Genomic DNA, 27,124 nt, shown 5'->3' with positions numbered 1-27,124 from the left:
TAAACATAGAATTGCCATATGATCCAGCAAAGCCAAGTCTAGGTATTTACCCAAACTAAATGAAAGCAGGGACTTGAACGGATATTTGTACAACCATAAGCAGAGCAGCATTATTCCCAATAATGAAGTCCTGACACACGCCAGGACATGGACGAACCTTGAGGACATTATGCTGAGGGAAAAAAGGCACAACAAAAGGACAAATACTGTCTGATTCCACTTCTATGAAGTACCAGACGAGGCAAATTCGTAAGGACAGAAAGTAGAATAGTGGTTGCCTTAGGCTGGGGGAAGAGGGGGATGGGGAATTATTGTTTAATGTACGTAGAGCTTCAGTTTAGGAAGATGAGAAAGTTCTGGAGATGGATGGTGATAGTTCAACAACACTGTGAGTGTATTTAATGCACTGCATTGTACGTTTAAAATGGTCAAAATGCTATTTGTTGTGTTATGCATATTTTACCACAATAAAAACAATTTAAGGTATCAAGAAATGGGGGAAAAGACTATTAATAGCTCCAGTCACAATTATGTCAGCAGAAAAAGCCTCCTCAAAAAGATATTCAAATATTATTTATGACGTTGCATTTGCCAAGAGCAACGGACATTGAAAATTATATGCATTGAAAATGAAGTTAATAAAGTATAAATTTTGGTGCTCTAATAAATGAATTTGCAAGAAAGCAAGTCAGAAAAATCTGATGATCAATCAAGACATCACAAATTAATAAAGTACTACGTATTGTATTACGTAACATTATGACACCAAAATAGTTTTGTAATTTATCTTACTCAGTTATCACGATTACCCCAGTATATTTTATAAGAGAACATTTTAAAGGAAAAACTTTATAATTCAGTTCCTTTAACGGCACTTTTTCCTCCTTTTTGAAATGGAGCTCCACATTTTCATTTTGACTGAAACGCACAAATCAAGTAGCTGGCCCCAGTCCCAGCTTTACCACTGGCAGCTTGTCCATCTTTGACTGAGTCGGTTAACCTTTGTAGCTCAGTTTTCTCACCTCTCTATGGCTATGATATTTACCCTGCTTTGGAGAACTGTTGTAAAAAAATATACATATACATACATGTGTTTACATTATGTACATGCGCACACAGTGCTTTGAAAAGTATAGGTGCTTTAAAATATTGGTGGCACTGTTGTTCATATGAAATGTATTTTAACCACTATCCTTCCTGGAGTCTGAGTCTTTAGACAAAATGCATTTCTTATCTAAAATGAAGAAATCACATTCATTATTTTCTATGGGGCTTTCCAGACTTTCGAGAGAGAAGCTAAATGATTCATTTGGTCCATAAAAGTTATCACTTTTATAGACGAGCGATTTCAGGATGGAATTCATTTCTTCATAGGACGAAAAGCAAAGTATAAACTGAAAGTGATGCCAAAACGCTCGACTTCAGTAGTTACAATAGACTCTTGTAATATTTCAAATAGTGTTTCTGATAAACTCTCTGACTTTTAAGCAACTCTATACAAAAACAACACAAGGAAAGCTGACCATCCCTGGGCAATCTGTAGCTATCACACTCTGCTGAGTGTAAATAAAAATACCGGTGTAAGTAAGGAGTAAAAATGCCCCACTAGGCCGGCGACACTTAGGAGCTCTGCCAGGTTATTGCCACACGCTGACGACAAATATCCTCACCATCAGTACAGGTGTCATTGTTAACCTACGGCCATTGGGGTTTATCTGAATTTTTTTTTTTTTTTAAGATTTTATTTGGGAAGGGGAACAGGACTTTATTGGGGAACAGTGTGTACTTCCAAGACTTTTTTTTTCCAAGTCAAGTTCTTGTCCTTTCAATCTTAGTTGTGGAGGGTTCTGTTCAGCTTCAAGTTGTTGTCGTTTCAGTCTTAGTTGTGGGCCCTCCAGCTCACAGGTCCAGTTGCTGTTGCTAGTTGCAGGGGGCACAGCCCACCATCCCTTGTGGGAGTCAAACTGGCAACCTTGTGGTTGAGAGGACAAGCTCCAACCAACTGAGCCATCCCGGAGCTCAGTGGCAGCTCAGCTCAAGGTGCTGTGTTCAATCTTAGTTGCAGGGGGCGGAGCCCACCATCCCTTGTGGGAGTCGAGGAATTGAACTGGCAACCTTGTGGTTGAGAGCCCATGTGGGAATCTAACCGGCAGCCTTCGGAGTTAGGAGCATGGAGCTCTAACCGCCTGAGCCACCAGGCCGGCCCTCCTGAATTTTTTTATACATCCTCCTGAACCTCCTTAGAGACCATGTGCAGGTCACTGGCTTAGAGGTGGTGATAGGACTGCAGGACAAGCTCTTGGGTCAAGAGCCTGTCCCCAAAGGGCCAAGCTTGTAACTGACCAACAGGTTAACAAGCCGGTTGGGGGCAGAATTCCAGTGGCTGCACTGCTCATGCCTCCAGGAAGCTGAGCGACATTTCCCTCCTCTAGGCTCTGGAATCCACTTTGAAGTGCTCTCTCACTGGCCATTCCCCCAATGCTTAACCTTTGCCCTTTCTAATTGCCCTGATCTCATCCCAACCTCCATGGCTTGTTTAAAGTCCACCTCTGGGGAACACACAGATTGAGTGTTCCAGATAACCCCTTTCTCAGTCCTGCCTTGCATCAGGCTGGCAGGCTGTGTACCTAGACTTCCTGGGACAGTGGCTGGGGTTTGAGCAGAGACCTGGCTACAGGATGAAGCTGCCCACCAGCTTCTTGATTTTGTGGCTCAGCCTGGGGGGTGGCCTGGCACAGAGTGACACCAGCCCTGACGCAGAGGAGACCTATTCAGACTGGGGCCTTCGGCACATCCGGGGCAGCTTTGAATCCGTTAACAGCTACTTCGATTCCTTTCTGGAGCTACTAGGAGGGAAAAATGGAGTCTGTCAGTACAGGTGCCGGTACGGTGAGTGCACTGTTTCTCTTCCTATAAAAACTATTACTGGTGGACCTGCGAACAGCTGGTGCTGGGTCACAACCAGTCACACACTATTTGCTGCCATCCACCTCTTAGATCGGGCTGCCAGATTCAGCACATAAAAATATAAGACACCCAGTGAAATTTGAATTTCAAATAAACAACCAACAATGTGTTAATATACTTTAACTATTTGGGACACACTTATGCTGACAAATTATTGGTTGTTTATCCAAAATAAAACTGTGTATGATATCTACAGATTGCTCAGGGATGGTACTGGGGAACTCAGCTTTCCTAGTGTTGTTTTTGTATGGAGCTGCTTGAAAGTCAGAGTTTATCAGAAACACTATTTGAAATGTTAAGACTTTAAGAGTGTTGACTGAGGTCTAGTGTGTTGGCATCGCTTCCAGTTTATATTTTGCTTTTTGTCCTACGAAGAAATGAATTCCCTCCTGAAATCACTAGTCTATAAAAATGATAACTTTATGGATCAAATGAATCACTTAACTTCGCTGAGCTTTGTGTATTGTATCAGGCACACCAACTCCAAGAAGCTTTTCAAGACTTGTTCCCTGGGGCCATTTTAATAAGTTTGTTGTGAGGTGGTACTTCCAGAAAAGGCAGCATAGGTGGGGAGGGAGAATATGAGCGGTCTCTGTGAGGAGATCCTAGGGATGCAAACTGAGGCTGAACATTCAGAGAAAACCCTGCCGGAGGTGAAACAGCTTCCTCAGTCACTCTGTGCTAAGCTCGGAAGTGGCTTTTCCTGCTTTCCTAATGCTGTTTGCACCTTCCTTCCAGCTCTGTCAGTCTCTAATGGGCATCAATCTGCTGACTGTCCCCTGAGAGCTGTCCCTACAGCTGCTGCCTCGACAGCAAGGTCAGGCCTTCAGTAGGTACCCTGACACTGCCCCTCAGGCCTGGAGCCCGATGTAGAATTGTGAATGGGCAGGAGCACTGTCTTGCCTCAGGTGTAGAGAGGGTACCTGGGAGCCAGGGTGCAGCCTGGTTGCCAAACAGGAGCCCCAGGGGCCAGTTCTTCCTTCCCCCTGCACCAATCCATGTAATGGGGACAGAGCGTGGAGATCTAGACCTCACAGCTGGGAGGGAGGGGGCAACTTCAAAAGCACACACTGTCTCATAGGGCATTGGTTTTATGGTTTAGTTTATCAAATGTTCCATCATGGGATTAGAGATAAACATGGAGAGTCAGTTTAGCCTAGAAAGAAAACACTTGAGAAATGCTTTCTCCAGACATTCAACAGATAGAACTCAGCTTTGAGAGAGACTCAGAAAAGCTACACACTTGTATAGTCCCTCAAGCAGTTCCCTCACTCCCTTTTAGTCAGGAAATAGCTTCCTTAAAAACCGAGAGTGACTAGGAGGCAATGGATGGTTAACCACTGCTCCAGAACCAAGTTTTGCAACATAGAAATTTTAACCACATACGGATATAATGAGAAAGGATGCCGCGTCAGCTCTAGGAAGGTTCCACAGGGTAAAAAGCCTGGTCTATCGCAGGACTCACCTGGACCCCTAGCCACATCTTTGTCCAAGGTGGCTTGGACCAAAACAGAGATGCCTTGTCACTGGACTGTGCTCACCTAGTTTGCACGGATGGCACAGGAAAGGAGTTAACTCAATTCACGTATCAACAACACAGGTGCTCTTTTTCTGCCTAGAGGCAGCACAAGATTTAGGCCTGTGGTTCAGCAAACAGACAGCAGGGATTTTTTTTTTTTTTAGGAAAACAAGAATCAAATCTCTCCTTCTCTAGCAAAATAGCAGTAACAGATTTCAGCAAATTTCTGTTGCACTGGGCAGGGTCAGTGTCAGCAGCCACTGGTGGGGGATGGGAATAGTCAACAGAGATTGCAGGAAAGTAAATAACTCCACTTACTCCGCAAAACAGAACCTGTTTAAAGGAGGGGCCTGAAAAACAGAGGAAACAAGAGGTTAAGCCTTGTTACCTTTGGAACCAAGTGGAGCTGAGAACCTGGAGACTGTGCCCAAACGGTACAAAATATCTTCTCTGATTGATTGTGAATCAAACATTCTTTCGAATAGATAACACCTAATAATTAACTGGCTCTATGCGTTGTCTGTTTGCTTTGTGTCCTGCACACAGTGCTTCTTTCTTTAAGGCAATGGTTCTCGAACTCATCTGAGCTTCTTCTTTTTTTTTTTTTTTTAAAGATTTTATTGGGGAAGGGGAACAGGACTTTATTGGGGAACAGTGTGCACTTCCAGGACTTTTCTCCAAGTCAAGTTGTTGTCCTTTCAATCTTAGTTGTGGAGGGTTCTGTTCAGCTTCAAGTTGTTGTTCTTTCAGTCTTAGTTGTGGAGGGCGCAGCTCAGCTCCAGGTCCAGTTGCCATTGCTAGTTGCAGGGGGCACAGCCCACCATCCCTTGTGGGAGTCGAACCGGCAACCTTGTGGTTGAGAGGACGTGCTCCAACCAACTGAGCCATCTGGGAGCTCAGCGGCAGCTCAGCTCAAGGTGCTGTGTTCCATTTTAGTTGCAGGGGGTGCTGCCCACCATCCCTTGCGGGAGTTGAGGAATTGAACTGGCAACCTTGTGGTTGAGAGCCCACTGGCCCATGTGGGAATTGAACCGGCAGCCTTCGGAGTTAGGAGCACGGAGCTCTAACCGCCTGAGCCACCAGGCCGGCCCCCTCATCTGAGCTTTAAGTCCTGTGGAGGGGCTTGTTCAAACCGTAGGCTGAGCCCCCACCCCTCCTGTTTCTGGTTGGGTAGGTCTGCGGAGGGGCCAGGAAATTTGCATTTTAAGGGTTCCCAGGTGATCCTCAGCTGCTGGTCCTGGGACTGCACTTTGAGGGGGAAAAAACCTGCTGTTATAGGCTGCACTCTTTCGCCAGAAGGAGCAATTAGCAACAGTCTACAAGAAAAAAACAAATTCTATTTTATAGGTATTTACTTACTACTACCAGTCAGACCTTGGAGACACAATAAAGCGAGTATCACAATCAAGTGAGTTGTAATCTTTTTGCTACTAAAAAAAATGCAACACCTGTGAAGCACCATAAAGTGAGGCGCAATAAAAGGAGGTCTGCCTGTACTTAAAGCAGTGGTTCTCGACCCTGGCCCTGCACCGAGGATCACCTGGGGCGCTTTAGAAACTCCTGCCACCCAAACCAATTCAATCGGAATGTCTGTGGGTGGGACCCAGACGTGAATATCGTTAACATTTCCCAGGTAATTGCAAAGTGCAGCCAAGGTTGGGAGCACTATTTAAGAGGTCATTCTTGGAGAACCTCAGCTCATAGGTTGCTCAGACAGGAAAAGGTGTGTTTGTATCCTGGTAGCCTACTATAGCGCGTCCACCTTGCTTTCCACACTTCTTTTATCTACAGCAATTCGTTTTCATGTCAACACACAAAATCCGGTCAAAGGAGCAGACTATAAATATAAGGAGATTCAGCATATCCTGTATCAATAGCGTACATAGGGCAACTGGTGTAAGGAGTCTGCACTGATGTGAATGAGATTCCCTCGTCCAGAGGGATCCTGATACAGTGGGTCTGTGGTGGGACCCTGGAACTTCACAGGTGACCCCTGGACCAGACTGAGAGAAATACTAATGGAGAAATCATGGGTTTGAACTGGGGTGTGGTGGGGAATCCCATTGTGAGTGACCTTAGGCAAGTTACCTAAGTCTCTCAACCTGTGTTTCCTCATGTTTATAAATAACACTAATAATACCTACTTTGTAAGGTTGTTGTAAGAATTAAAGATAATACCGAGGGTACCAAAAAAAATGTATACACATTTTAAGAAAGGAAAAACTATTAAAATTGTAATACTCAATATATACTGATAACAAAAGTTGAATACAAGTCATAATTGAATTCTGCAATTACAAGAGGTGCTCAAAGTGGTTACATCAGCATCCAGACACTTCTGATTATGGCAAACTTACTGCTTGGGCAAAGTTGACCAAAGTGTCCCCTTGTATACATTTTTTGGGCACTCCCGGTATATATAAAGAACTAGTGCTATGTATGGAGCATCACAGGTACCAAGCGCATTTTATAAACATTATATGAAAGACAGTCTGGTGAACAGGTTACCTGTACATTCAGATTCTTCCAGTTCTGTTTCACCATAAAGTAACAATACAAAACACAGACATTCTAGTGGCTGAACAACAGCCTCTCAGCTTCTGGAAGAAGTCATTGAATGATGGCTTACGTGTTCTGGGCCTTTATGAACGCTCTGGAGCAGAATGTCTGTCTTATAAATCATGATTAAAGATATTGTCTGTCCACACTGTCACGCTTGGATAAAAGGACCTCATGATGAATTTCTTATTGGGTTTAATTCTAAGAAACAGTGTCTTTGAATATCAGTCTTTTTTTTTCTTCTTTTTTTTTTTAATTTCAAGAGATCTTTTTATCTGTTTGAAATCTTAGAGCAAAATTTTATGAACTTGTGAATTCATATATTCTTCCAGGGAAAGAATTCACAGCCTTCATCAGATTCTTCCGGGGGTCCACAGCCTGACAAAAGAAAACAGCTACTGGCTTAGTGGCAAAATGGTTCCCATGCTAGGGTGACCAACTGTTGCGCTTTGCTGGGGACTGAGGGAAGGGGTGGGGGTTTCTGGGGCACGGGGCTTTCAGTACTAAAACAGGGACCGTCCCAGGCAAACCAGGTCAAGTTGGTCTGTCACCTTACCTCATGCAGTTAACTTAATCTGTTTTAGCGACTGAAATAGGGTATTGCGTCAATAAAATTGTCCCAGTTCTGCTTTGTTCCCTTGATGTGTAACTCATTCTGTATTTGAGTATTTCTGGAAGTTAGCAGGATAGACATTTCAAATAAATCAGTGATCTGCCTCCTTAGTAGATCGCAAGTGGAGCACAGAGTTTCTTCTGCCGGAAACAGCTGGGTGGGGAGAACAGACACACCCTCCAGGGAAGACTGAACCCTTGACCTGGGTAATAAAGCCCCAGAAGTTTTTACTGTTCTTTTCAGTGACAAAACTGGGCCCCGGAGGCAGTGCACACAGCTGCAGGTAGGACTCTTGGGTTTCGTGGCTAACTCTCTTCCAAAATCACTCTGATTTTTCTTTTTCATGTTTTAAGTGTTTTATGGTGTGTCATTTTATTCAGATGTTTTTAATTTTCATTTAAGATTAAGTCTGTCAATCTTTTTCTTTATGGCTTCTGATGTTTTTGCCTTGCTTAGAAAACCATCCTCACATCAAGATTACAAGAACATTCTGTTATTTTTTCTCTGGAAGGAGCCATAGCCATTAGGTAATAAGTGAGTGTTGCTGTGTTCCAATAAAACATTTTTATGGACAGCTAAAATTTGAATTTCATATAATTTTCTAAATACTATCATTGTTTTGACCATTTAAAAATATAAAAACCATTTTTATCTGGCAGGCTATACAAAAACAGGTGATGGGCCGGACTTGGGCCACATTTGCCAAGCCCTCAACTACAGGATCAAGTTGTCAGCCTCCTATGTTTATATATAACCAAAACCAGAAAATAAAGTTAACTTGTGCATTACTGATGCCTAGACCCAAAACATCAGACTGTAAATACTCAACACAACTGAAAACTACTCAAACTATAATTTTTTTAATTTTTATTAAATTTATTGGGGTGACAATTGTTAGTAAAATTACATAGATTTCAGGTGTACAATTCTGTATTACATCATCTATATATACACAATGAAATACTATTCGGTGGTAAGAAAAGATGATATAGGAACATTTGTGACAACATGGATGGATCTTGAGAGAGTAATGCTGAGCGAAATAAGTCAGACAGAAAAAGCAGAGAACCATGTGATTTAACTGATATGTGGTATATAAATCAAACTATAATTTGAGCATGTAGTATATTACTTCCACCTAGACTCAAACCATCAATCACCTTTCTCTCAGAAATTATACTTCAAGTTTTGTTCCTAAACAGAATTGCTGCAGCTATTATAAAATATTAAACACAATAAAAATAACCTTCATCAATAGCAGGCCAGGTGGGAAGTGTCTATAGTTGGCATTCCATTATCTTTCAAACTGGGACATCAGAGTTTTATCCTTTGTTAAGTTCTCAAGTGCCAAAAAGTCAGAGGGTAACCCAAGAACCTACACTGAGTCTGCTGCAAAAGCCCTGTATCAGCAAAATTATTAAAGAGATAAGTTTCACCATCAAATGCAGACATTTGTTTCTTCATTAAAATTTTTTCTGATTTCTTTAAAGCAAGTATATGTACATTTGTAAAAGAACCATCCAAAGAAAAAATAAAATCATTATAATCTCACCTCCAAGATTAAATACATATTTGATCATATGGCATAGTATGATTATTTTCGTAACTGTAATTTGATTAATATTTAATACACTTTACAGATTCCTCCACTCCCAGTGCTTGTGACACACACACACACTGGGTTAGTAGAGTTATCAGTAGTAAGTTATATTTCTCAAGACCTTGCAAAAGTAATACAGGGATTACTGGTGGACTGGCAGACTCCATCAACAAGTACAGTACCTCTCCATTATAAATGAGAAACATTGGGTAAAAATAAAACATTAAAAAAAAACCCACACACACTCAAGCTAGAATGAAATAAAGGGAGACTTTCAAGTTCCAGAAATAAAGAGAAAACCCAGAGGCTAAGTGAGCTGGGGCTGACGCTGTGCCTGTAGCCCGTGGATTTTCAATCTGGAATGTACATAGATTCTGGGCTGAGGATTGGGCTATAATGCTCATACAAAGAGAGGGAAAGTAACTTCACCTTTCCCAAGAATTGGGAAGTTGGAACTGGACAGGATGCATAAAGCTTAGAGCCTGAGGAGCTGCCCAGTCTGTTTAAAAAAGATTAGAAAACCTCTACCCAATATTCCAAGGAAGGAGCAAGGATGTTTTCCATCCACCTGGAGCTGGGACTTGAAGGAGAAATAGGGAACACCCACTAAAACAGTCACTACACCAAGCATATTCCATGCGCAGGTGAGGAATCAGAGAAATTCACATAAATACTGGTGTCTCAAGTATCTTGAAACTCCCAGAGACATGGCAAAAGCAATTGAGGAACTACTCTGTAGTATGTGACCCAGGGCACAGGAATCCTTTAGAAAAACAAGCCTTTCTGAAGATGAGCTCATACTAAAAAATTATACATCATGTGAAAAAATAACCCACCATAAGGGAGAGTCAGTAGACATTAAAATGAAAGGCTTATCTCCCAGGGAATGGAGAGAATAATATATGAAAATAATATAATATTATATATATGTATATATCAAGAACATTTGAAATTACTGAAGAAATAAAAGGAATAGAAAACATTAAAAAATCAATGAAAATTAATATACAGATTTAAAAGAAGACTTAAATAGTATGCTAAGAAATGAAAATTATAATTATCAAAAGAAAAAACTCAGTGGATGGGTTAAATAGCAGATTAGTCAATCTAGAGAGAATTAGGAAAATGGAAAACAGATTTGATGAAGCTAGTCAAAATTCAGTATAGGGATAGAAAAAGATGGAAAATATGAAAGAGAGGTTAAGATATCTGAAGGACAGGATTAAAAAGATTCCCCATTCAGTAATGAGTCCTAGGAGGAGAATTCTCCAGAGGTGAAAGAAACCCAAGTCGCGAATCGCACGAGTGGAGGGAGGAGGAAAGGGAGAAGTGCGGCGACGGAGCCGCGCGGGCGCAGGACGCAGACCTCGCTCAGTGCGCGGAGCTCTCTGCTTCCCGGAACCACCGCAGCTGCGGGAGAGGGAAGAACTCGGACTGTTAGGGCTCCGTTTATGGCCCACAGGGCTGAGGGGGCAGCATATAACACGGCTGAACCCAAAGCTCACGGCAGAGACCTCGGAGCAAAGACTGAGAGAAAAAAGCTGAAAATGGTGGTTTAAGCCCTCACTGCCGAGCAGAGAACGGAAGCCTTAGGCACTGAGACTAGCGGCTCCCTCCCTACCCTCCCAGAGCTCGCCCCACCCCCACCTGTCCCATGCTAGAAGCGGAACAGTAGCCGTGTCAGATCAAAAGAACAGAATATTTGCTGTTCTGAGAACTGTGGACCGCAGACACAGATTCGCAGCCCAACTAGTTCCGGCAAAGGGGAGGGAACTGTGGAAGCAGGACCGGCTGTGGTGGTGGTCGCCACCATTGCTCTGGACCACCTCTCACAACTCACCTAGTCCCTTGCCCACCTATCTGGGCGGATCCCTGCAGGAGTAAACAGACTGCTGAAACATACGGGCTCTGAATCTGGTGCAGGAAGAGCTTGGAACTTCAAAAGCTCTCCGTATACCCACACAGACACTGCGCCCTGTGACCCAGGCGAACTATTAACAGAGGAGAAGCCCATCTCCCAGGGAATCCCCCCATTGTGTGAGAAGCTGGAATAGCAGAGAAAACATAGCACTACCATGTGAGAGAGAAAAAAAAGCCTGCAGTCGGAGAGAAAATAAAACATTCTACCAACAAGTACTGGAAAACAAAAGAAAGACCTCTTCCTATCAACCTGTTGCAGAAGCCACTCCTGTAGATGTCTAGGAAGATAAATAATAAATCAGTAATTGCCATGAATAACCAAGGCAACAAGACAGCTCAGAAAGAAAGTGAAAAGTCTCCAGAAAAGGAACTTAAAGATATGGAAATATGTGACTTAAATGACAGAGAATTCAAGATTGCAGCTCTGAAAAAACTCAACGAAATGCAAGAAAACACAGAAAGGCAGTTTAATGAACTCAGAAACACAATCAAAGAACAACATGAGCATTTTATGAAAGAGATCGAAATTTTAAAAAAGAACCAAATAGAATTTCTGGAGATTAAGAACTCAATAGAAGAAATTAAGAATGAAATAACCAGCTTAGGTAGTAGAGTTGACCAGATGGAGGAAAGAATCAGTGACATCGAAGATAGAAACCTGGAAATGACATGGATGGAAGAAGAGACTTGAGACCTAAAAGAAATGAAAGAACTCTACAAGAACTTTCTGACTCCATCAGAAAGAGCAATATAAGAATAATGGGCATACCAAAAGGAGAAGAAAGAGAGAAGGGAACAGAGAATATATTCAAACAAATTGTTGATGAGAACTTCCCAAACTTGTGGACAGAACTGGATCCTCGAATCCAAGAAGCAAATAGAACACCTAATTACCTCAATCCCAACAGGCCTTCTCCAAGGCACATTGTATTGAAGCTGTCTAAAATCAACGACAAAGAAAGAATCCTCAAGGCAGCCAGGGAAAAGAAGACGGTAACCTACAAAGGAAAGTCCATTAGATTATCATCAGATTTTTTAGCAGAAACTCTACAAGCCAGGAGGGAGTGGAACCAAATATTCAAACTATTGAAAGAGAGAAATTATGAGCCAAGAATAATATATCCAGCAAAGATATCCTTTAGATATGAAGGAGGAATAAAGACCTTTCCAGACATACAGAAGCTGAGGGAATTTTCTAATACACGACCTGCACTATGAGAAATACTAAAGGAGGCTATTTGACCACCATCAACAGGGACAATTTGTGGCAACCAAAACATAAAAAGGGGGAGAGTAAAGGCCTGAACTGGAATATGGGAATGGAGAAAGTAAGCGTGCTGAAGAAAACGGAATACTCTAAATATCAAACTTTCTTTTACATAAACTTAAGGGTAACCACTCAAAAACAATCCAGAACTGAAATACATACTGTAATAAAAGAAGAAACAGAGGGAAACATCATAGAATACCACCACACAGAAATAATAGACAACAACAAAAAGGCAAAGAAACAATGGAGACACAGCCTTACCAGAAAACTAAAGATAGAATGACAGGAAATCCTCACATATCAATAATCACCCTAAATGTAAATGGACTGAACTCACCAATAAAAAGTCACAGAGTAGCAGATTGGATCAAAAAACTAAACCCAACCATACGCTGTCTCCAAGAGACACATATCAGCAACAAGGACAGGCATAGACTCAAAGTGAAAGGGTGGAAATTGACACTCCAAGCAAATGGTACCCAGAGAAAATCAGGTGTAGCCATAATGATATCAGATGAAACAGACTTCAGGGTGAAAAAGATAACAAGAGACAAATATGGACATTTCTTAATGGTAAAGGGGACTATACGACAAGAAGACATAACAGTCATCAATATTTATGCCCCCAATCAGGGAGCACCAAAATATACCAAGCAACTACTAACAGAACTAAAGGGAGAAATTGACCAAAACACAATTATACTAGGGGACTTAAATACATCATTGACAGCTATGGATAGATCATCCAAACAGAAAATAAATAACGAAATAGCAGCCCTAAATGACACATTAGATGAAATGGACATGACTGACATATATAGAGCACTTCATCCTAAAACATCAGACTATACATTCTTTTCTAGTGTACAGGGAACATTCTCAAGGATAAACCATATATTGGGACATAAAATCAGCCTCAGCAAATTTAAGAAGATTGAAATCATACCAAGCATATTCTCTGATCACAGGCTTTGAAATTGGACATCAACTGCAAAAAGACAGCAGGAAAAAACACAAATACATGGAGATTAAACAACATACTTTTAAAGAATGACTGGGTCAAAGAAGAAGTTAGAGGAGAGATCAAAAGATATGTAGAAACAAATGACAATGAAAATACATCCTACCAAAATTTTTGGGATACAGTGAAAGCAGTTTTAAGAGGGAAATTTATATCATTACAGGCCTATCTCAAGAAACAAGAAAAATCCCAAATAAATAACCTCATGTTACACCTTAAAGAACTAGAAAAAGAAGAACAAGTGAAACCCAAGGTCAGCAGAAGAAAGGAAATAACAAAAACCAGAGCAAAACTAAATGAAATAGAGAACAAAAAGACAATAGAAAAAATTAATGTGACAAAGAGCTGGTTCTTTGAAAAGATTAACAAAATTGACAAACCCTTGGCTAGACTCACTATGATAAGAAGACAGAATACACTAATTAACAAAATCAGAAATAAAAAAGGGGAAGTTATCACGGACACCACAGAAATACAAAGGACCATCTAAGAACACTATGAAGGACTATATGCCACCAAATTCAATAACCTAGAAGAAATGGACAAGTTCTTAGAAACATACAGCCTTCCAAGGCTGAACCATGAAGAACTGGAAAATCTAAACAGACCAATCACCAGTAATGAAATTGAATCAGTCATCCAAAACCTTCCCAAAAGCAAAAGTCCGGGACCAGATGGCTTCACTAGTGAATTCTACCAAACCTTCAAAGAGGATCTAATACCAATCCTGCTCAAACTCTTCCAAAAAATTGAAGAAGAGACAGTACTCCCTAACTCATTTTATGAGGCCAACATTACCCTGCTACCAAAACCTGGTAAGGACAACACAAAAAAAGAAAACTACAGACCAATATCTCTGATGAATACAGATGCAAAAATCCTAAACAAAATTCTAACAAATTGAATACAACAATGCATTAAAGAGATTATTCATCATGACCAAGTGGGGTTTATCCCTGGGGCACAAGGATGGTTCAACATTCACAAATCCATCAATGTGATACATCACATAAACAAAATAAAGAACAAAAATCATATGATTATATCAATTGATGCAGAAAAAGCATTTGACAAGATACAACATCCATTTATGATTAAAACACTTAATAAAATAGGTATAGAAGGAAAACACCTTAACATAATAAAGGCCATATATGACAAGCCCTCAGCTAATCTCATAATTAATGGTGAAAAACTGAAGCCCTTTGCTCTACGTTCAGGAACACGACAGGGCTGTCCCCTATCACCTCTGCTTTTCAACATAGTGTTGGAAGTCCTTGCCAGAGCAATCAGGCAAGAGAAAGAAATAAAAGGCATCCAAATTGGGAATGAAGAAGTTAAATTATCACTCTTTGCAGATGACATGATGCTATATATAGAAAACCCTAAAGACCACCAAAAAGCTATTAGAAACAATCAACGAATACAGTAAAGTTGCTGGCTACAAAATCAACATACAAAAGTCCATCGCATTCCTATATACTAACAATGAAATCTCAGAAAAAGAAGTACAAAAAACAATTCCTTTCGCAATTGCAGCAAAAAGATTAAAATACCTAGGAATAAACTTAACCAAGGATGTGAAGGACCTATATGCTGAAAACTATATGACATTTTTGAAAGAAATTGAAGAAGACACAAAGAAATGGAAAGACATTCCGTGCTCATGGATTGGAAGAATCAACATAGTTAAAATGGCCATATTACCCAAAGCAATATACAGATTTAATGCAATCCCCGTCAAAATCCCAATGGCATTTTTTAAAGAAATAGAACAAAAAATCATCAGATTTGTTTGGAACCACAAAAGACCCCGAATAGCCAATGAAATCTTAAGAAAAAAGAGCAATACTGGAGGTATCACACTTCCTGACTTTGGCTTGTACTACAGGGCTGCAATAATCAAAACAGCATGGTATTGGCTGAAAAATGGACATATAGACCAATGGAATAGAATTGAGAACCCAGAAATAAAACCACATAAATATGGACAGATAATTTTTGACAAAGAAGCTAAAAACATACAATGGAGGAAAGACAGCCTCTTCAATAAATGGTGCTGGGAGAATTGGAAAGCCACGTGCAAAAGTATGAAACTGGACTGCTATTTGTCACCATGTACCAAAGTTAATTCAAAATGGATCAAAGACTTAAGCATAAGACCTGAAACAATAAACTGCATAGAAGAAAACATAGGTACTAAACTTATGGACCTTGGGTTCATAGAGCATTTTATGAATTTGACTCCAAAGGCAAGGGAAGTAAAAGCTAAAATAAACAAATGGGACTATATGAAACTTAAAAGCTTCTGCACAGCAAAAGAAACCATCGACAAAATAAAGAGGCAACCAACTGAATGGGAGAAGGTTTCTGCAAACAGTGCCTCCGATAAGGGGCTAATATCCAAAATATACAAGGAACACATGAAACTCAACAACAAAAAAACAAACAACCCAATTGAAAAATGGGCAGAGGACCTGAAGAGACATTTCTCCAAAGAGGACATACAAATGGCAAAGAGACATATGAAAAAATGCTCAACATGACTAATCATCAGAGAAATGCAAATAAAAACCACCATGAGGTATCACCTCACCCCAGTCAGAATGGCTGTCATCAACAAGACAAACAGTAACAAGTGTTGGAGAGGTGATGGAGAAAAAGGAACCCTCATACACTGTTGGTGGGAATGCAGACTGGTGCAGCCGTTATGGAAGGCAGTGCGAAGTTTCCTCAAAAAATTACGAATAGAATTACCATATGACCCAGCAATCCCTCTCCTGGGTATCTACCCAAAAAATCTGAAGACATTTATACATAAAGACACGTGTGCTCCAATGTTCATTGCAGCTTTGTTTACGGTGGCCAAGACATGGAAACAACCAAAATGTCCTTCGATAGATGAATGGATAAAGAAGTTGTGGTATATATACACAATGGAATACTATTCGGCGGTAAGAAAAGGTGGTATAGGAACATTTGTGACAACATGGATGGATCTTGAGAGTATGATGCTAAGCGAAATAAGTCAGACAGAAAAAGCAGAGAACCATATGATTTCACTGATATGTGGTATATAAACCAAAAACAACAAAAGAACAAGACAAACAAATGAGAAACAAAAACTCATAGACACAGACAATAGCTTAGTGTTTACCAGAGGGTAAGGGGATGGGGGTGGGAGATGAGGGTAAGGGGGATCGAATATATGGTGATGGAAGGAGAACTGACTCTGGGTGATGAACACACAATGGGATTTATAGATGATGTAATACAGAATTGTACACCTGAAATCTATGTAATTTTACTAACAATTGTCACCCCAATAAATTTAATTAAAAAAAAAAAAGTTAAAAAAAAAAAAGTACAAAGACAAGCCACAGAATAGGAGGAAATATTTGCACGATATATCTGACAAAGCACTTGTAGACAGAATATATAAAGAACTCTTACAAATCAACAATAAAAAGACAAATAACCCAATTTTAAAATGGACAAAGCCAAATAGACATTTTCCCAAGGAAGAGCTATGAATGGACAATAAACACATGAAAAATATTCAATAGTCACTAGGGAAATGCAAACCATGAGATACCAGTTCACACCCACAAGGGTGACTATCATTAAAAAGATAGATAAGAACAAGTGTAGGCAGGATGTGGAGAATTTGGAACCCTTACACACTGCTGGTGGAAATGCAAAATTGTGCCACCGTTTTGGAAAAGTCTGGCCGTTCCTCCTAATGTTAGTTACCATATGACTCTGTAATTCTAATTCTATGGAAAATGAATATTGTCCACACAAAAACCAGTATACAAATGTCTGTAGCAGCATTATTCATAATAGTCAAGAAATAGAAATAAACCAAATGTCTATCACATTTCCTGGCAATAAAAAGGAATGAAGTACTGATATATGCCACAACATGGATGAACATGGAAAATAGAAAATAAACAGAAGCCAGACACAAAATGCCTCGTATTGTTCGCTTCCGTTTATGTGAAATGTCCAGAATAGGCAAATTTAAAAAGACAGAAAGTTGATGAGCAGTTGTGTAGGGCAGGGGGGAGGAAATGGAGAGTGACTGCTAACGGGTATTGGGTTTCTTTTTGGATGATAAAAATGTTCTAAAATTAGATTGTGGTAATGGTTGCACAACTCTGTGAATATGGTAAAGCCTATTGAATTATAAACATTAAATGGGTGAATGTATAATATGTAAATTATATCTCAAGAAAGTTTCATAGAAAAAATGTAATGAAAAAAGAGACCCAAATCATAATGGCAACCACAATAGTTATGTATTGTTGATTAACAAGTGACCCCAAAACTTAGTAGCTTAAAATAACAAGCATTTATTATATTGCACCATTTCTGAGAGTGGCTCCGTTGGGTAGTTTTGGCTCTTGAATTTCTCATAAGGTTGTAATTGTGCTGTCAGCTGATGCTGCAGTCCCTGAAGATTTGACTGAAGCTGAAGGACCTCCTTCCAAACTCATGTGGCTGTTAGCAGAAGGTATTAGTTCTTTGCCACATGGACCTTTCCATGGAGCTGTTTGCAACATGGCTTCTCCCAGAGTGAGGGATGACAGAGGATGAGAGAGAGAGCATGCAAGTCCAAGACAGAAGTTGTAGTCTTTTCTAACGTAATCTTGTAAGCAACATACTCCACTTCTGCCATGTTCTCTTGGTTACACAGACTACCCTGGGACAATACACAAGAGTATGAATAACAGAAAATAGGGATCACTGGGGCCATCTTGAACCACCATCTTGTACATATGTTGTACCATAGTAACAAATACCCAAACCGACTGTGGTGGAGACTGCTCATTGTCCTCTAATATCCTTCCCCTTTTCTGTAGTAATAAGCCACTCCTCCCAACTTTAAGCTGGGCTCACGGATGCCTCCACTGAATAAAAACTTCATTTCCATTGCCCACCTTTGCAACTAGGTGTTGCCATTTGATTAAGGTCTGGCCAAAGGGAGGTAAGAGGAAGTGATATGTGTAACATTAGGGAGTGTGTTTCTTAAAGAGAGGGGTTATAACCCTTCTACCTTCTTCTTCCATCCTGCTGCTTATAATATGGATGTGCTGGCTGAAGCTCCATCCTGGACCACAAGAGCCAGGGCTACATTCTAGAGCTGGTAGAGCAAAAAGCTAGAAGCAGACTGGGTTCCAGAAAAGTACACATTCACTATATCACCCTTATGATTTTTAATCTGGATTTTTATGAGATGTGCTTTCTTGTGTAAGCATCTGAATAGTCCAGTATGTAGGAGATATAATAGATATATGGAGAAAGTTATAACACTCTACTGAAAAACAAAAAAGAAGGCTAAGTAAATGGAAAGCTATTCTATGCCCATGTTTGGGAAGACAGAATATTCTAAGAAAGTCAGTTGCCTCCAAATTAATCTATAAATTCAATGTATGTCCAAGCAAAATCCTGACAATTTCTTATAGAATGTACTAAGTTGACTCTAAAATTCATATGCAAGAATAATCAAGACAATTTTGAGGGATAACAAGGAGAAAGAGCTTTAAAGCTCAGACTTAGTATCTGAAAATTAAAACAGAAAGATGGGGTGCAAGGGAGCTCCAACTGTACTTGTAACACTTAATTAAACAGAAAAAAAATGATAGCACGTTTGGCAATGTTAACCTTTATTATGTTTGTGTAATGTGTTCATGTTTGTTTGTTTCTCTGAATTTTCTTCAGTTTTGAAATATTTCATAATAAAAATAACTAAAAATAAAATACTTGGTAGGTGAAAATTAAAGAAAAGGAAGAAAAAAGAAATGCTACGTGCCTCACTCTGAGGATTAATTCTTAGCTTATTTCCTTAGTCTTATGCTATGTCTGTCTTGCGTTCTCCTAAAAAGGAGCAAAAGAATATGAAGAAGGAACATGGGCTTCAGAGATAAACAGGAAATCTGGATTTACATCATACTTCCCCCACTTACTATATGACTTAGCCCCATTTTCCTTATCTGGGTAATAGGATAAAAATACTCCCTGGAGATGACTGTCCTGAGGTCATCTCAGGTCAAGGTTATTTTTATCTATGATGACTACCATTGACACAACTGACAAAACTTCCTTCTACATATTTGCAAGACCATAAAATAACTCAAAAGCCAAGTAGGAGAAACCAAGAAATTCAAAGCTTTTAAGATATCTTCTACTTAGTTCTATGATACAAATACCTAAAATACTGCATGGGAGTGTTTTCTTTGACCTTTGGTCAGTAATGCTTTGTCTATATTTGTGAAACCTTGCAAAATTTCCTTTCAGTTATTCTGGAAAATATTTTGTGGGTACTATTATAATTCTGACCCCTGAAGTGTCTGATCAGGTAGAGCTCCTTTTTCTGTGCAAGGAGTGGTGCCTTACAGTAGATGGAGAGGTAGCAAACCTTGAGTTTTTGTTCGGTTTTGCCAAAGACCTTCTCTTCGAAGTCATGCACTTAAGAAACATTAGAATTGTTAGGAAATAAATACTCATGAAAGTCTTCGAGGTTAGGAGAAAAAGGCCAAACTTGCTGAAGGTCATTATTCTTTCATGACATCATTACCATCACCATGTAATTTGGTTGTGAATATCTGCTGAGGAACAACGACTTTTAAAGGAAAAGTTGAATATGCTTTTAGATCATTTTTCTTTGATGAAGGTTCCCAAATACTTAATTTCTAAATATTTCTTACCGCTTCTTTCCTCTCTTTCTCCTGCTAGGAAAGGCACCAATGCCAAGACCTGGCTATAGGCCACAGGAGCCCAATGGCTGCAGCTCCTACTTCCTGGGTCTCAAGGTACCAGAAAGTGTACGTACCACCAACATTATTTTCTTAGTTGATTAGCTTTAACTAAGACAATATCCAAGAGATATCACTGATGGAAGTGGTCGCTTATAAAATATAGTTGAGCAATATAATAAATTGTTTTAAATTGGATACAGAGGACGGGAGACAATTTTTTTTTTTTTTTTTTAAAGTATCTGATTTCCTTTTCTCAGAGGCAGCTGTCCCTAAGACAAGCCCTTTGAAATTACTGCTGCAAACATCAGCCGAGCTTTAGGGGATCAAACGTAACAATATGAAATAGATTTGAGAAGTCTGACTTATTTACATTAGTGAGGCTTTCCAAGGCTGTGCTGGAGCCAGCTGGTACCGACCAGTGAGAGCTGATTGCTGTAGTGTAGGCAGGAATTTTCACATCGGTAGTGTCAAATCAGCTATGTTTGGAGTGTTAACACCATAGAAATCTGCAAATACCTACCTGCAACACACACGCACATCCAGCCTCTGGCTAAACATTTATCATCACACTGCTGACCATTTCTCAAACTGTTGGGCTCCCCTAAAAACAAGTAGTAAGTTAGCTTCTTTTAAGACTTCTTTAGAAAAGAGGTTTTATATAAAATGTAGGTAGTGGGGTTTCATATCCAAACTGATTTTGAATTATATCTTAATCAGGCTAAACTTCTGTTTTCTGATGATTCAGAAGATTTTACTTTGTAATGATTTTCTAAGCAGCATAATGTTTATTCTTCTAACTGAAACCCTGCTCACCCATATGGCATTTTTGTACAACTTGGAAAAAGGTCCCCTTTTTCAAGATACTTTTTCTCCACTTGTCAGAAATTTATCTTAATATACTGATTTTATTACAAAGGAAACTTGACTGCTATTGGCTAGTTGTTTTTGTTAATAAATATATAAATCCATGATTTCTTGTGGGAAGGTACCCCCTTAGATATGATGCTCTTGTGTAGTGCGCAACCTGCACAACTGTACTCCCAGCCTTGTCCTCAATCATTGAGAAGAGATCAGTGATTTCTTCTGTGTATCGACACAGAAGAAAGATAATCCTTTCAAATATATATTTATATTAGAATAACCACCTATTTTCAGCAAATATATTTTACTAGATATCAATTTAGTAGCTCGGGAAGTGGTAGGCACTCTCTTTTGAAAATAATGTCATTTGTTTATCGATACAACTATCATTAAGAACTAGTTCAAGAATTTCCCATTTAGTTGAATTGAATGATAGCCTCTGTACTCATCTAATTCTCAGTTACTTCTGGTTGTGATATATTTTTCATTTTAGGGGTGAAATAAAAGCAAAGTAGTTTACTTCAGATATCAGGTGATGGGAATTTACCCAAAATTGCAGAGTCCAGGCTTTTGCCTAGTCTAATAATGAGTTAGTTACATTATCTCTTAAAGTAATAATGTTTATTTATTTGTTTTGCTAAAGGGCCATTTTAAAATGCCAAACTCCATATTCCGCTTTCAGTGGCCTTGGAATACAAGTTCGAATAAGAAAACACTTTAAGGACTCAAGGGGAAAGGATTTATAATAGCTGATAAATCAATCCCAATCATATCCTGAAACCAATTTTCACAAATTCCATCCAAGTCCAAGTTATATTATTAGAAAAGCTGCAAAAGATTCCAAGATGCTCTACCTATGTCTAGACCCACCCTATTCTCATCTATTGTAGGTACCATAGAAAATTACTCTTTGTATCATGTTCCTTCCTTGCTTAAGAGTGTTTATCAAATCTAACTAGTTACTTCGGAAGTCAAGGCTATCCATCAGCTAACCCTTCTCCCTAATTAATGAAAACTTTTTATATGTATGTATTTCCCTGCTAAGACCCTTGAAAGACTAAACTAACTGACTTGTTCACATATGATTTGCTCATTATTTCCTTTCTTTATCTGCTATATTCTAAGTCTACCCCTGTCTCTATTAATCCTTCATCCCACATTTTTTCAAATTCTCTAAAAAAACAGTCCTGTGTGATACCTCTATAAATGGCATTCTATGAACTTCCTCAGTTTATGCCACAACATTTACAATTGTTTATAGGACACTTAAGAAGTGTGTGTGTGTGTGTGTGTGTGTGTGTGTGAATATTGCTGTTTGACCATATCCCTTGTGGTCAGGCACTCTGGGTCCTATCTCAGACTCTGCTCCCAGCACAGAGACATATACACACCCTTATAGAGGGCTGGAAGGGTTGGGTCTCTGATAAATGCTTGTGACCTCTTGATGAACTGAGGCTAAATTTTTCATACTTCTGAGCTTTGGAAGCCTTTGCTCAAACAAAATCTCACATAAGTTTCAGTTGAATTTGGAAGTCTTAAATCTCTGCTGTCTTGACTAACCTTCTGATTTCTATCTTCATCACCACAGTGGCCTGTGAATTAGAAAATCTAAAAGATCTAAAAGAAAAAGAGCTAAAAGAAAACGAAGAAAACCAGGAGACTCAGAGTTATTACATCATGATAACTAAATCATGACCGAAACTTAGCATCCCGATGTATTCTCTCAAGTCACTAGTGTTTCTCAGTTGATCTGAGTATGTAACAGGAATTTGAGAACTAGCTCATTAAAACAACGTGGGCAAGGTTGCCTAAGGTCCTTGGTCTCAACGTGGCATTTTCTTCCTTCTCTTTTCCCCAGATGGACTTGGGCATTCCAGCAATGACCAAGTGCTGCAACCAGCTGGATGTCTGTTATGACACTTGCGGTGCCAACAAGTATCGCTGTGATGCAAAATTCCGGTGGTGCCTCCACTCTATCTGCTCTGACCTTAAGCGGAGCCTGGGCTTTGTCTCCAACGTGGAAGGTAGGTATCTTAAGGGCAACTACTTGTGAGCAGGGAGTTTTGTTTCTCCCTGTAGCCAGAGCCCCTTTACTCAAACAGGTCATCAAAGCTCACGGAATTTTATAGAACACTAAACAATGCAGGGAAAGGCTGAAGGAAGACGCTGGGCACTCTTTTGCTAAAGTTCTTGTTGTTTTGCCCAGGAACTGTTGGCGCCACTCCTGATGGATGGGGCCACACCACAGCCTTCCCAGAGATATAAAAATGTATCCTTTAAGACGGGAGAAAGAGTTGCCCAGTTGGCTTTAGTTGTCCATTCCACTGTTAAATAATTTTCCATATAAAAAGTTATTCTGTATAGGACCACTTGGTTGGGTTTATGCCCCCTTTTTTTCTTATTTTGTTCTCAGTCAGGGAAATAATTTTTTTAAAACCTACCTCTTTTTTTGTGTAGAGGTCTATATATACTTGAGGATAATTATTTTTAAACAACTGCTTAGCTCTCCAATTTCTAGCACTGATTCTGTAATTTCTTTTTCCTATTCGCTTTAGGAAAAGTTTTAATCCCTCAGTTTCTGAAGCCAGAACATTACATTCAGGTATTAGCATTATATATTTTTAGATGGTGATGTTTGAAAGTCAGGCTTATAAAGAGCTGACTCCATGCCACCGAGAAGGTCAGTAGAAAGAATCTTAGATCTTGTTCACAGATCAATGTCTAGACTGTTGTCATAAAGTGAATCTGTGAGGGCTTGAAAATATGACTAATTAATTAGGACCTGTAAAAGGGAGTATCACTCTATCTGCACCTACAAAGAGTGAGTAGTACCTGTTGCTAATCTAGAGTCAGGTCAAGTTACTTCCTCCAAGCAATGTCCTATTGATTCTGTCTCCTAAATATCTCTGATAATTTGCCTGGTTACTGCAAATTAACCTAATTTCTGAGTCCCATCCAATTTATTTTCCCCATAGGGACTAGATATATTTTTATACCACACAAACCTGGTCATCTTCCTCTTCTCTAGGATTAAACCCACCTCCTTAGAATGACATACATATCCCTTTCTAGTGCATCCCTAGCATATCTCTCCAACATCAACTTGCTTATTCCTGATTTCTCTCCTAATTTCTGCCATTCTGAATTACTTGCGTTGGTGACCCATATCTTTTTCTTCAATTCCCTCTGCTTGCGACACTTTCATCATTCATTTTTTGTTATTGTTGAAACAGCTTTATCAATAGTGAAAAGCTGAAAGCTTTTCCTTTAAAATCAGGAACAAGATGGGGTGGCCAGTTAGCTCAGTTGGTTAGAGCGTGGTGCTGATAGCACCAAACTTGCCAGTTTGATCCCCACATGGGCCACTGTGAACTGGGCCACTGTGAGCTTCTTAAAAAATAAATTAATAAATAAATAATAAAATCAGGAACAAGACAATGCCGCCCACTCTCACCACTTCTATTCAACATAGTATATTGGAAGTCGGAGCCAGAGCAATTAAGTAAGAAAAAGAAATAAAAGTCACCCAAATCGGAATGGAAGACATAAAACTGTCATTATTTGCAGATGACATGATATTATTATATATAGAAAACCGTAAAGATTCCATGAAAAAACTGTTAGAACTAATAAACAAATCATTAAAGTTGCAGGATACAAAATCAATATACAAAAATCTATTGTGTTTCTATACACTAATAATGAACTATCAGAAAGAGATTTTTTTTAAAAAATCCCATTTACAATTGCATCAAAACGAATAAAATACCTAGGAATAAATTTCACCAAGGAGGTGAAGGACCTATACAATGAACACTGTAAGACACTGATGAAGAAATTCACAAATAAGTAAAAAGATAGTCCATGCTCATGAATTAAAAGAATTAATATTGTTAAAAATGTCCATACTACCAAAAGCAATCTGCAGATTCAACACAATCCCTATCAAAATTCCAATAGTAGGTGTTCTAAAATGCCTTTCATAATATCCCTTATCCAAAGGGGTAGAGACCCTTACTGTGGGCTCCCATACCATCTAGGGATTATTTCCGTTATGGTGCGGTGTAATCATCTGTTTACCTGTCTATCCTGTCCACTTCTTTGTCCAAACTGTGAGGTTCTTGAGTTATCTCTTTGGTTTCTGTATTCCTGATGTCTAACAGAGTGGCTGACCAACATATTCAACAGGCACACATGTTTTTTTCGATGAGTGAATGGTTATTCATCTTACCCTTCAGCAGGGAAAGCTATAGGAAACACAGCAGTCTTATCGGAGGGAGTATTCTGCAAAAATGGTAAAATTTCCACGGAGTGAGTACAGTGGTATGGGAGAATCTGATTGCTAACCATGGTTTTGACCTGGAGGCCCATAAAAGGAGGGCACCCCAAAGTGTATTCTGCTCTACTAAATTGGATGGAGTTCTTCTGAAAAATTTTCGTTTAAATATACACATACTCTTTTCCTTTTAATTCTGTTTTTGGATGACTGCCTCTACTTTCCTCTGGGTATCATGACAATCTTGGAAATACATTGTGTCTTTAAAATTACTCATAATACTTGGGAGTAGTCTATCTATTAAACTTTATATTTCTCTACATTTTCTTCAAGTAGCCTGTGATTCTTTGGTTGACACTGTCTTCAATACTGTATGGACCTTGGGCTGCCGACCCTTTATGAATAGTCAACGGGCAGCCTGCATCTGTGCAGAAGAGGACAAAGAAGAGTTATAAGGAAGAGGAGATTCCTTTTTTGGTTTTGAGTGTCACCACAGCTGTCAGTCTTGGAGATGATAGTGTGGCAGATGTGTCTCATCCTTTCTTCCAAAAGTTTGGGTACCACAAAGCAGGAGAAAGGAAATATTCTACAGCTGAAAAGTGCGTCCCATCCCCTGAGGAGAATTGGAGAAAAGACATGGAGTGATTTGAAGGCCACTCTTCACTTTAACACTGGTCTCCCCAACCAAGACACATTTGCCTGGAAATTCAGTTCTTAGTTTAAAGACTAAAATAAAGACTAAAATACTTGGATTCCTGGACTTGATAATTATATTCATAAGTGAAATTTTGGAGAGTCCAACCATTTGGGAGGCAATGACTTTCCTCTGGTCCGTGTTTGAGGTGCCTGTAAGCATCTCACATTTAATAAAGTATACTTTTTAGAAAATTTGAAATGAGCTGAATGTATTCCATTATCACAAGTATGCTTCCATGTCACTTAGAAGAGAACAGAATCCAACCTGGTAAGTTCCACCAATGATAACAGTTATTTCCACTGGTGCTGAAGAGATAAGAACGGGTTGTCAGACGCTTACCTGGTTAAAGCCAATGGAGGTGGTGATCAGATGGAGTTAGGTCTCTGAGTTTCCATTTTTTCCTTCAGTGAACTATTCCTGTTGATATTCCCAATTACTAGGTGGTCTTCATGTCATGATAAGATCTGAGAAGCACTTGGTAAAAACTGCCACAGAAGATAGCTAGGAAAAGTCCCTGAAATCTGAGGGGAGTGAGAGACAAATGGCCATTCCCTCAATAGTGGTTATCAACTCTGTGAATCACCTGAGGAGCATAACAAAACAAAGAATCTCTGGGGGTGATATCTACCTATAGGCATACCTTGTTTTATTGTGCTTGGCATTATTGCGCTTCAAAGGCAAGACCTTCCACCAACAAAAAGATTATGACTTGCTATTTACCATTTGGCCCTTTACAGAAAAAGCTGGCCAACCCCTGATCTAGATCATTTTTCTCCTTTCCCTTCCTTTTGTTAATTCTACTGGTTCCATTAAGAATTGTTGATTGTAGCCATTTCTAAAAAGCAAAAACAAGAAAAACTGTGTTTTGACCTTATATAAACTCATGAAATTAATTGGCATATTAAGAAATTAGAATTAACTGCATATAAAATTTATCTCTGTGGTTTATGATATTTATTTCAATAAAATGTATTAAACACCTACAAAACCGTATGGTATAATGTTATACCTTTTTCTATTGTCTTGTCATTCTGAGGGCATAGAATGGCAAAAAATAGGG

General features: G+C 39.3%; 1 protein-coding gene across 4 annotated transcripts; it reads left to right on the top strand.

Annotated features, from left to right (window-relative positions):
- The first annotated feature begins 2,546 nt into the window (after positions 1 to 2,546).
- On the top strand, positions 2,547 to 26,262 carry PLA2G12B (phospholipase A2 group XIIB). 4 transcript variants are annotated; one of them, XM_074339575.2, is made up of 4 exons: positions 2,547 to 2,889; positions 20,208 to 20,296; positions 22,950 to 23,115; positions 23,298 to 23,457. In XM_074339575.2, exons 1-4 carry the CDS (start codon positions 2,679 to 2,681, stop codon positions 23,354 to 23,356), a joined length of 525 nt encoding a protein of 174 aa, XP_074195676.2. In that variant the 5' UTR covers positions 2,547 to 2,678; the 3' UTR covers positions 23,357 to 23,457. The 4 variants fall into 4 exon arrangements, with proteins under 4 accessions (XP_074195676.2, XP_019601573.1, XP_019601574.1 ...); XM_019746014.3 differs by lacking the exon at positions 23,298 to 23,457 and adding an exon at positions 25,701 to 26,262 and having other exon boundaries at positions 2,548 to 2,889; XM_019746015.3 differs by lacking the exon at positions 23,298 to 23,457 and adding an exon at positions 25,704 to 26,262 and having other exon boundaries at positions 2,549 to 2,889.
- The last annotated feature ends 862 nt before the right edge of the window (positions 26,263 to 27,124 follow it).

The sequence above is a fragment of the Rhinolophus sinicus genome, chromosome 15, assembly GCF_057876585.1.
Source record: "Rhinolophus sinicus isolate RSI-liver-muscle chromosome 15, RSI-T2T, whole genome shotgun sequence".
NCBI lineage: Eukaryota > Metazoa > Chordata > Mammalia > Chiroptera > Rhinolophidae > Rhinolophus > Rhinolophus sinicus.
This window is presented reverse-complemented; position numbering and strand designations above follow the sequence as displayed.

Bases quoted from the DNA above. Each gene is read 5' to 3' on its own strand.
- PLA2G12B (XM_019746014.3), top strand. From the start codon at position 2,679: ATGAAGCTGCCCACCAGCTTCTTGATTTTGTGGCTCAGCCTGGGGGGT. The intron at 2,890-20,207 runs GTGAGTGCACTG...TTCTCCTGCTAG, and splicing joins TCAGTACAGGTGCCGGTACG to GAAAGGCACCAATGCCAAGA. The intron at 20,297-22,949 runs GTACGTACCACC...TCTTTTCCCCAG, and splicing joins GTCTCAAGGTACCAGAAAGT to ATGGACTTGGGCATTCCAGC.